Genomic DNA, 11,886 nt, shown 5'->3' on the forward strand with positions numbered 1-11,886 from the left:
TCTTTTCCTATTGTGCAATGGTGTAAATTTAATTGGCCAATAGCGGGAGTATATGTTTCATCTAGTTTTACTCTAAAAGACCTCCTCTGTACCTCTGCACATGAAATATGGACTTGATATCTTTTACTTACAACTGTTGCCAGCAACACAACAAACTAGAGTATGATACAATCTATGCATACAAACACATTTGCATATCTTTAAATGTGAATTGTGTAATTTCTGCGCCACCATCTCCCCAAGAGCACCAAACGCAAAATGAATGCCTGTTTCCAGAACCCCCCCGCCCAACCCCCACCCCAGTCTGCTGCATAAATAGATAATTGCACCCAAACTAGTGCTAAAGAGCCACAGTGTTTACATTTGCCTTGTACATTGTCAACGTATGAATGACTAACTTGTAATTGTCTTTGCATAATACACTGGGATAGGAGAATATATTTTAACATTGCAAACATTACACACATCACATTAAAGTAATAGTTCACCCAAAAATGACATCTCTTGCACAATGTTATGACGTTTAATCACAAGACACGCAGGAAATTTATCATCACCACCATATTGGATTCAGTGCTCTTTTCATAGTTTTTCAATGGTTTGATTCGAGAGTGGAAGACAACTTAACAGTCTGTTTATCATACAAATGGATTGGATGCCTTCAGAAGACTTGGAATATGAGCTACTTTAAATGACACTTGGGTGCAATATTAAGTATTAAATTGAGTCACTCTCTTCCACCATTGTATTAGATTCAGCCAACAGGACTAGGCCTCGTTTCCCAAAAGCAAGTAGATCGTTGAATCCATCTTACGATTCACCTTAGTTTTGCGGCCCATTTCCCAATAGCATCGTAACTTAAGTAGTACTTGAAAATGCTTGTAGATTTTGCTCTGGAGTACCTGTATAGCGCAAAGAGCATCGTAAGCAAATAGACTTATGCTGACACATGCAGGACAAATGCGAAATTACACTTGATACAATTTAAACACCTACACTTTAAATATCTACACTTTATGCTAAAACTTTAATATCAGGATACCCATGTTTTATTTATATATACCTGATTATGGAAGCACATTGTGTAAAATAAATAGATCGTTCTGCACAAAATTATTGTAAAACAATGTAGAAATATATAGATAATTAGGTCGAAAATGTAAGAAAATATTTTTAAACAAATATTAGTGAGGTAAATTACAAATTATTGTAAAGTTACAATGGCGAGCAGCACTATAATTCACTGTCTTATGGACAGTGACTCTCTTATGTAGCATTTAAAGTGTGCCCTCGCACGTTCATGTTAAGTGCAGTTTTGGGAAATGCTATTAACTGCTTAGATTATTGTTATTGGGAAATGAGGCCCTGGACTACTTTTGTGTTCTGCAGAAGAAAGTCTTACAGGTTTGGAATGACATGAAGCTGAGTAAATTAGGTCAGAATTTAAATTTCTGGGGTGAACTCTTCCTTGAACATAAAAGCGTGGTCAGTTTTTGCAGTTATTGTCATAAATGTAAAAGGGTTCATCTGGGACTGACAAGGCTATTAAGACTTTTGAGAACATTTTGAGCTACAACACCTGAAACAGCGAACGCAGTGCTATTACATTGCAAGTACATTTTTATTGCAAAGGAATATAACATGTTAAGATATATTTAGACAATATAAATTGGTAAAATCAAAACTAGGCTCCAAACTCATGGTAGAAATGTCAAAGTTTAAAATGACTTGTATTGTATATGTAACATGGCTACACTTCTGTATTTGCCAAAAATGAACAAATAACCAGTGCATCTCATTATTATAAACAATGTTTTTTTGTGTTTTTTTTTTTAATAATGGAGCTAATTTTTTACCCAGTTCCAAGTAATCAAAATATCCAAATCTCAATTTTGTGGCCTCAGTGCATGGCCATGAAGTCCAAAGAGGAATCAAGGGGAAATCCTAAAAACCTCCCAGATGTCCACAAGACTGTCGTATTTGAATTTCACAGTGGTCATCAAATGTGGTGGCCAGCAGTCTCGAGAAAATCTACAGTAAGCCACCCTCTTCCAAAAGATGACCACACTCATGCTGCCACAGTGAGTGTGAACAGAGAAAGTTTCCATTTTGTGCTGTCCAAAACAGAATTTTCCCACATGTCATTTTCCCACATGCCAAGAACATAACAGCATTGTGTAAATCATTGCTTTAGGAAAGCTCTGTAATTTGGAGAAGTTCTATTCGCTTCCTTTCCTTTGAGAGATGATGGATTAGAGTAAAGACACATATAATAGGGCAGAAAAAACCAATAATGTCAATACTACAGGGCCAGCGACACCAAGCCTTTGTTGGGACTTTGGGAGTTGTTCTCTGACATGTGCTATAGAGTCTATGACAGCCCCGCTGTCCACTTCAGTTGACAGTGGGTACCTGGTTGAGGCTGTATTCTTTGGCCTTCAGTCTCAGGTTGGCGATACTGTTGGCCATATTCATGCCCTGGGCTGTGTTGTTGTTAGCACATGATGGAGAGTAAGTTGCCATGGCACTGTAAGGAAGGGGTCAGGTTGTCAAGAGAAGATTGCACTCTTTTCAATAATATCAAATAATACTGTAATATTTCAGATCTGAAATGCAAGGACAACCTCAAAGAAAAATGCATGTGTTTCTCATTAAAATTCCAGATACCCACAGAAATGTATGAAGACTTCCCTAGTTTGTAAAAAACTAGCAGAAAACATGTTTACAGTAATAGATTTACAATGGAAGCATAGCAGGAAAGCAGGTTGAGATGTTTCAAATAGAAATGTGAAGCCAATATTTTTGTTTGCTATCAAGGTATTCTATGTACCAATTTCTAACACATTTAGTGTTTCGATGTTATGGTTATACTTTTAAAATGGTGTTATAGTTGCACATTTTTAACGTTTGTTCTCAGTGGTGCTTGCTTGCCTACAAGGCTTGCATATGTTATGAACTGTTAACATGTTTTCTGTTCATTTTTAGCAAAAACAAATGTCTTTGTTAAATAACAGAATGTAACAGTTGAAAATAACAGAATTTTTATAATATCTATAACTTCTGCACAACCATGTACACACCAACCAAAACAGCAGCATTCCTCGGCAATTTGTAATGCATGCAGATACAAATCTTGTGCCACTGTTATCATTATGAGATATATATATATATATATATATATATACAGTGTTGGGGAGTAACAGAATACATGTAATAGTATTACGTATTTCATATACAAAGTAACTGTATTCCACTACAGTTACAATTTAAATAATTGGTAATTAGAATACAGTTACATTCAAAAAGTATTTTGATTACAGAAGAGATTACTTTGCATTTTATTGTCATTTGTTTCATTTAATATTTAGTCCTTTCAGATGAAAACATTTATACATTTAAATGATGCGATCAAAATGCATTTGAATAGCGTGAAACACTTTCTTATGATGTATTACATTCATACGAGCAGACAGAGAAGTACATTTGAAGTAAGTTTGGAGCAGAAGAAATAGAAATAAATCTTGTGTAAATTACTTTACGCTAAGCTAAAATGCTATTTCTAGCCATTTTACATGCATGTGTTACCAGGCATGATTTTTTATCAAGAAAATTCACATTGGATCATAATTTCTTTTTTCTAGTAAGACCTTTGATATTAGGGCAATAATCGTATTCTTGATAATAATTTTCATATTGTTTTCCTGTAAAAATATCTAAAATTCCTTAAAACAAGAACAATTAGATTAATCTTGTTTTAGAAACAACACCGCATGAGATATTTAGGTTTTCCAGAGAATTTATTTTTAACATGTGTATTTTGTCTTACTGTACTGGGAGAGTTTTTATAGTCAAAACAAGTGAAAATATCTACCAGTGCTGAAGAAGTAATCCAAAGAATTTAGAATGCATTACTGACCTTGAGTAATCTAATGGAATACATTACAAATTACATTTTACAGCATGTATTCTGTAATCTGTAGTGTTCAAAAGTAACCCTCCCAACCCTGTATATATATATATATATATATATATATATATATATATATATATATATATATATATATATATATATATATATATATATATATATATATATATATATATATATCACACAGATTGATAACTCAACTTACAATACCTTAAACCCATGAATTTATGACTAAAACAATTAGATCTAACCTGTATGATGGTGAGCTACCCCAGGACAGGTAGTCATTGGGTCTGGGAGCGGGTCGTGGCACGATTGGCTGCTCTGCAGCTGTTAATTCTCCTGAGAAAGACTTGAGCAACGAGGCATTTTTACTGGCCAGCATCGCACGTTCATTTCGGCGAAACTTAGCCCGCCGATTTTGAAACCAAACCTGTAAAACCACAAAGGATTCTGTTTGATATACTGTAGTGTGAAGAGCAGACTTGCTACAATGTGCATTGTATTGCATAGTTTCAGCTCAGAGGGTTAAATGAAAAGATGCTCTCTGAGATCATCACATCTTTTACATTGCTTTTATAACTAATGAATCCATATAATGTGACCAAACTGAGCACAGTTTTATTCCATTGACCATTTGAGGCCAATATGAAAAAGAACTAACCTGCACCCGAGCTTCAGTGAGATTGACCCGACGGGCTAAGTCCTCCCTGACAAAAGCGTCAGGGTAGTGTGTCCTCTCAAACACTCTCTCTAGAGCCTGCAGTTGGCTGCTGTTGAACGTGGTCCTATTCCGTCTCTGTTTTCGCTTTTTCTTTTCCTCTGAGTTCAGTTGCTCATCTGAGGTGGCACACATACACACAGACACATGCATACAGTACATTTTTTGTATTTGTCATGAATATTCCCATTATTTCTAATAGTAGGTTTGAACTAATTTAGAACCTAACAGGTGGAAAACAAAATGAATAAAAGTCAAACTAACGAAACGTAATCAGTCTGTTTGAAAATCAGCAAAAATAAATGTATTTTAAACAACTTCAGATTACAAAACCTTTAGAACTATTCAATTGATGACTGGTACAATGAAAAGGAGCAGTGGAGAATGAATATAGATTTCTTCAGACAGATCACTTAAAATAGTAGGGATTCTTTCCAAATAAAACAGTATACCAAGAAAAGTTTATTTAGTGTGTTAGTATAAGCACTGGTCCAAAATTAAGGGCAGATTTCCTCCAATTGAAACTTTTCCACACATGCGTATTTGTCAAATAAAACCTATGTATAACCTTTTCTAGTCGTCAATACAAAACATCTTTTTAGAGTAAATAATTTACTCAAAGACATATTTAACATGAAAGTGGTAGGGAAATGTTATCAAAACATATTCAAGTCACTGGTGCATTTGGGAATCATGCAGCCTGGCATCCAGTCCTGTGTTTTACTGGCATAATACCACATAAATTATATATGCTAACAGAAATGGAAAAAAGATTCACCACTTAAAACTATCTAGTACTATACAACCATGCAGGCTTTAAAGTGTATTCCTCAACCAAACTGGACTATGAAATTAAACTAAATGTACCCATGGTCTCTCGTGTAATTGAACAACTTTTCTTTCTTTCTTTCTTTCTCTTTCTTTCTTTTCTTTCAAATGGGACACAATTTTCATCTACAAAATTAATTTGGCATTATCCAGTGGTAAAAGGCCAGTACCATCTTAAAATTTCTTGGCCTTTTTTTTGTCTTTACAAAAAAGCAGACACACTCCTCTTTGGACACATCAATCAGTTCTTAAATCGCTCCATTAAATTTCCCAGAGAGGGATAAAATACAGCAGTGACGAATTGATTTGCCCCAATTCTTCAAGGCCATAAACCCAAAACAAAGATGAACGAAGAGGTTATCAATAGGGCACAACAGGGATTGACGTGCTAAAGGCGCCTGGGGTAAAAGGCACATTTGCTTTCAATTTTTCCTGAAACACTAAATAGTAACAAAAACTACCACATTACTTTCCTAAACACCCGTTTGTCACTATACACTGCAACCTTTTCCTGATCCATAAGATCATTGCGTGCAATGCCTAAAGTTTGATTTTGAGGTAATTTAATTAAATATTTAATAATTTTTTAAATGTTGCAAATGTATGTAGCTAATGAGAACCCCTGAAATTATCACATTTATATTTTGAGACAAAATATTTATTTATCATTTTCAGGTTTGTTCAAGGTGATCAAAGTTTTTCAATAGCTATCCAATAAGCGAATGGATAGTATTTGGGGTAAAATGCAGGGGCAAAAGACCCCAAAAAGCATTGCTTTATATAGATGTGTTATGAAACATTTTCAAAGTGGGCACACATTAACTGATTCAATCACAATGGAGATTAATTTGCTTGTAGAATACTTGACATGTTGTGAAATAGAACTATTACGAACCCTAGAACTATTTCCCCTACCTTTACAATATCACTAACCCAAGTGTGGGGTAAAAGACCACAATCACAACAATTGTCTGTTATTATTCATTTTTATTTTTTTACACAAATGATGTTGCTCCATCAATATATATATATTCTTCCATTTCAATCCTCTAAAATAAAAACAAAATAAAATTGCACTGTACATAACTGATAACAGATTTGTATTAGAATTGCACTATGTCTGTGTATGTGTGCATCTATGTATGTGTGTGTACGTATGAGTATAATAATTTTTTATTATTATCTATGTCTTGCTGCTGTTTTTGTATTGTTTTTGTATTGTTGTGAACTGGAAGTTCCTGTCACTGAGACAAATTCCTTGTATGTGTAAGCATACTTGACAATAAAGCTGATTCTGATACATACATGATATACATGTATACATGATACATTTTGTGCCCTTAAATAAGGTGTGCCATTAGTCCCGTTGTACCCTACCCAGAGCATGAACATCTGTGACAGCTGAGTGGTCAGTGACATTGAAAATCAACTGAATTATATCGGCTATAATAAAATGCAGTTAGGCCTGTAGGAAATGTATCTTTTGCTCAGTTATTTATGCACAAGTCATTTGTCTCTAAATAATAAAATGTAAGATCTAAAATGTTTAATAACATTGAAAAAAAAATCACAACAAAACAATATCAAGTAGGCCTAAAAGCACGCGCATACAGTAGCCAATAGCTGTGTTTATAGCCTACGCCCAGCAAATATCTTGACTATGTTTAATAAGTTGCTTTTTCAAATGAATTTCAATTTAACCTTCGTGGCTCAGTTGATTTAAATATAGGCTACAGATTTTAAGTTGTATTGGACGCTTATCAAAAGACGTCCAAACATACACGCAAGATAGCTGCTAATGGTGCTATTATCAAAGAAAATGTGCTCGGATATGTAACCTATCACTAAGAGTTAGGCCTACACGTAGTTGGAAATTATTTACGATAATAATTTAATCATTATGCAGAAAATTATGCTTTTTGTCGGACAAAACGCTCTGTCTTCAAAGTACACTTTCTGATTTTTGTTTACTATTGAAATAATATTTGTGCCTATTTTACTGACTTTGTCATTCATTCATGCAACTTTGGACTAATTTAAATGTACACCAGATTTATTTTTCATCGAAGAAAAAGATTATTTTACGAAGTAAAACTATCTATATTTACAATTTGTAAAGCCGAACGTTCACACTTGTTGGCTTTATTGAGAAGAAAATATTAAATACATTAAAAATAAAATAAAATAAAATAGGTATTCTGACATGGCAGCCTTGACTGGGCTACAAAGTGTGCAAAATTGTTGTTTCTTTTTTTTCTGTTGTCTTTCAAAGAGTACCCTAAAATCTTATTTAGTTGTTTTTTAAATACTGTTATTATTATTATTTTGACAGCCTTTAATATATTGATAAATGGCACGAATGAAAGGCAACAGTTCTACACAACACACATATTTACATTAATGAATTCCATTAATTATTAGTTGCTGCTGAATGAAGCATAAGGCATTCACAGCATGCTGTGTAAGTGTGCATGCCTATTAAATTACTCATAAGAGTGTACAGCAGACTACATTCACTGATGCCATGCTATAGATCTGCTAATATAACATTATTCTGTACACAAAGGTGCAAATCACGTTAGCTGATTCCATATATTTGGCTGAGATTGACTTCCTGCTTATTTGGGGTCCCGAACCCACTATTGTTAGACTGACTATTAGTTTCTCTTCAAATAATTTAAATCGATTATTATGCAATGTGATTATTTATAACTGTGAAACTTGGGACCATTTTCTTATAGTAGGCTACTTTTCACATTTTTCATTTAGGACTTTAACAATATATTATTGAGTTAACATCTGGCTGTAGGCCTAATCAGTTCTCCAAAAAAGGAAAGAAGAAAAAGGAAGAAGAAGAAATATCAACTACTAATGTTTCGAGCTATTAAAAGGGGTTGTGTAGCGCTCATTCACTTACTCTCCTGCTGTGTCGTGTCGCTGCCGCTGGTCAAACCCGGAGACTCCAGCATACTTCTGCCCGCCTCTGCTGCGCTCTCCTCCGCTTGAGCTCCCACCATCTCCCGCGCTTCCTCCAGATCTAACAGGTGGCTCACGGAAAAGTTCTTCTTAGCCTGTAAATTATCCTGATTTGCGGTAATCGGATTCTCCAGTCGGTTAGTTAGCGTGGCTTGTCTGTCCATTACATGGGCATAGCTGGAAGTCATGACGCAAAATGCCCTCCCCGTATAATCAACATGAGTTTACACTTGATCGTAAACAATCACTCTATGCTCGGCAAAAGATCGATTTTGAGTTCTACATCCGTAGCTTAGTGCCGTGTGGATCCAAACAAACGTGGTTTCAGCTCTCTAACTTGACAGTCATGTGGCTTTGTGGAAAATGGCATCACCCATATACATTTCCAAAACAAGGAATCCAAAGTTTCCAACCATTCGCCTTACCCGGTGACTTCCCCTCAGGATCTATAACAGAGACTTTCTCCTCTCATTCCGACGAAATCTCAAATGAGGGAATGAGGAAGCTGGTGAAAAATGTTTGATGATACAGATTTACGCCCAATAGTAGGAGGTCGGACAAGCCACTATCAGCTCCTCTCTCCGGTGCTTCAAACGACGCACACGGGTACTGATGGGGGAGCTTGAGAGCAAAAATAAATGAGCATTTAAAGCCCCGGGGAGGGATGATAGGAATACAAGTAACCCCACATTACGTGGCAACGTTACGTTTCACATATATTTTCCACACCCCTAACACACACGTCTCCATGCACCAAAACACCCAAATGAATAATTACGCGCCACATATTTTGGGAAACTGTCATTGAACAAACTCTTTCGGTGCGGATAAATACTGAACATCCATTTCTTTGATTTCATGTTATGCTTTGTCTTTAAATCACTAGTCTAATAAATGCCATAAAAGCCGTTTGTGTCTTAAAGACAAGTTGGAAGAAACGGATTGTTGTCTTTTAGAAGTTTTGTCTAGCATTACAGCTTAAAATAGAGAGAGTTACACTGGCAAAGTTCTTGTAGGCTGTGTGAATCATGCGTTCTCCACTGGTGTCAGTATACTCATACTTTGACACTAAAATGTTGTTCTTTTTTGAACGGGTTTGCAGGGGATGATGGATAATTACGTGCGCTTTTAAAGGGTCTCACGACAGGGGATCGAGCTGTCGCAATGGCATGAGTTCAGGCTCCAAGCTGCCCCGTCAACCTCATAGGTCTTGGAAAAGAACACTTGATGCCATCAAAGGGGCGCAGATTGAATCCAGATGTGCAGTGCCTCTCTAGTTCTTTCCATGCATTTAATTAAGGAGCTTGGATTGAGGAGATATTTCTTCATCATTAGTTTTCCCTGAGATCCCGTTTCTCCATCGAAGCCCAGCTCGCTGCCCTTTGCCAGCGCAACGCTTTGCTTTTATTATTATTATTATTATTATTAATAATATTATTATTATTTCCCCCTGCCCATAAATCGGCCACATATCGAAATCTTCCTGCCACAGGAAAGAACACAGGGAAATGTTATCAAAGCCTAGGCTATAAACCAAGAAAATTTCAATTAACCCCCACAACCGGTTTTTCTTTATGAAGGGGTTACATGTCATTTGAATATGGATAAACGAATGCATTTATGCACTAAACTTAAAGTATTATACAAAACAAATAAAAATTTCCACGTCTGGCACCCTTTTAGGCGACATGTAGGCTAAAAGGACGTAAAATGCACTGGATAGAAAAAATAGACATTTAGAGCGCTAAAACGTCCATAGTTTGCATTCAAATATATTAAATAGGCCTATGTAATAAACGCATTTACCTAAATGACAGTAGGCTATTTAGTTGTAAGTTAACTACGCGGTCTGCTGATTTTGGGGTCGGCACTTGCCCTGCAGTTATGGGGTGGGGGTGTCAGGGGACGTGATAAAACAATAGGCACAATGCAAAATGCTTACGTGAAATGTAATTTCGAGAATGAATATAATATTGGCAGCAACAAATAATACTTTTTTGTCTTTAAAAACTAAAACGATTATAAGCTGTTAAAAGAAAATAAATTGAGCAAAACAAATATTACATCTAATTAGACGCATTTGCACTTAAGTCGGTTACCCACAAGTACTGGAAAATAAATAGGCCATACGGATCTAAAGCTGATTGGAAAGAAACTCACATTTTAAAAATAGACCCCTTATCGAAACAGAAACATACCAGTAGCCTATTTTGATAGGCCTACTTAAAAAAAAAGTAAAAGCAAATAGTAGGGTATTAGTAAGATATCGATAGAAAGATTATTTATTTTTGGCTTTTTATTTTGTTGTAATTATTTTTTTTAAAAAAAATGTAATCGTAGTAGGCCTAAGCAACTTTTAATAGAATGAAGTAATTTCAGGTAAAGTCAATCTCTACATAAATAATACGACTAAATTAAATACTATCATTATTATTATTATTATTATTATTATTATTATTATCGATTAGACTGTAAAATAGCTATTCCACAGAGTAATTACTTTAAAAATTAGGATAATGTTAAAGCGCAACATGCAATCACTACCCATCCCCCACCCCCACCCCCACACACACTTTATGTTTCAGTAGCTATACATAAGTTATATTAGTTGCTGGAGAAGTGGCAAAACTAGGCAATAAGTGGCAGCGCCTTGGAAGCGAATTACTCAGCACGGAATGGATAATTTGTCAGGTGGATCATATCATATATAATTACAGGATTAGGGGTCATTTGACAGTTCATTAGGATAATTATTATAATCAGACGCAAGGATCCTCTTAAAATTGGGGCACGTGAACGGGTCCTTTAAAATACTGCCCCTTGGTCCTTAGAGTGCCTTGGAAAATTAAACAAATAATGTATTAATTTCGTATAATTTAAACATTGGTTAAATTGAACATTGTTTCTCACAACATAATTGCATGAGCACAGCAAGGAAAGAAACAAAGGCCTGAGAACGAACAGTCAAGTTTTATCATAAACTGTATAAATGCACAAAACAAGGGTCGAAATGTGCCCCACACTGAACGAAAAACAAACAACTTAAAACTAATGAAAAAGTCCACAAGTTAACATAAATATCAGTTCATTTGGATTGAAAAGTTTTATTTCCACCCTTTACAAATACTAGAAGTAACCCCATAACATCATTTTATTTTCTTATTTTTATACGTTACTTTATAATAAGAATAGATGTAAATGCTAAATTTTGTCTCACACTTAGGCTACACAGTCCTGTCCTGATTGTTTAGGAAATGTGATTTTATAATTTTATAATTTTATTTACGCCTCGCGATAAAACGTGTCCAATAATTATTGATGATTTGTTGTAATCCAATTATTCTAACCCATATCGTTTACATAATGTGTCAAAATCTACAATCTATAACTAATGCGTGGCCAGCGGCGCTAGTGCTCAGTATGCTGATCTCAC

General features: G+C 35.1%; 1 protein-coding gene across 1 annotated transcript; it reads right to left on the minus strand.

Annotated features, from left to right (window-relative positions):
- Positions 1–336: 336 nt before the first annotated feature.
- LOC127644503 (paired mesoderm homeobox protein 1-like) lies at positions 337–9,097 on the minus strand. Its single transcript, XM_052127687.1, has 4 exons — positions 8,395–9,097; positions 4,593–4,768; positions 4,180–4,361; positions 337–2,527 (listed from the first exon to the last, which is right to left on the minus strand). Exons 1-4 carry the CDS (start codon positions 8,639–8,641, stop codon positions 2,395–2,397), a joined length of 738 nt encoding a protein of 245 aa, XP_051983647.1. The 5' UTR covers positions 8,642–9,097; the 3' UTR covers positions 337–2,394.
- Between the last annotated feature and the right edge of the window lie 2,789 nt (positions 9,098–11,886).

The sequence above is a fragment of the Xyrauchen texanus genome, chromosome 6 (assembly GCF_025860055.1).
Source record: "Xyrauchen texanus isolate HMW12.3.18 chromosome 6, RBS_HiC_50CHRs, whole genome shotgun sequence".
NCBI classification, from domain to species: domain Eukaryota; kingdom Metazoa; phylum Chordata; class Actinopteri; order Cypriniformes; family Catostomidae; genus Xyrauchen; species Xyrauchen texanus.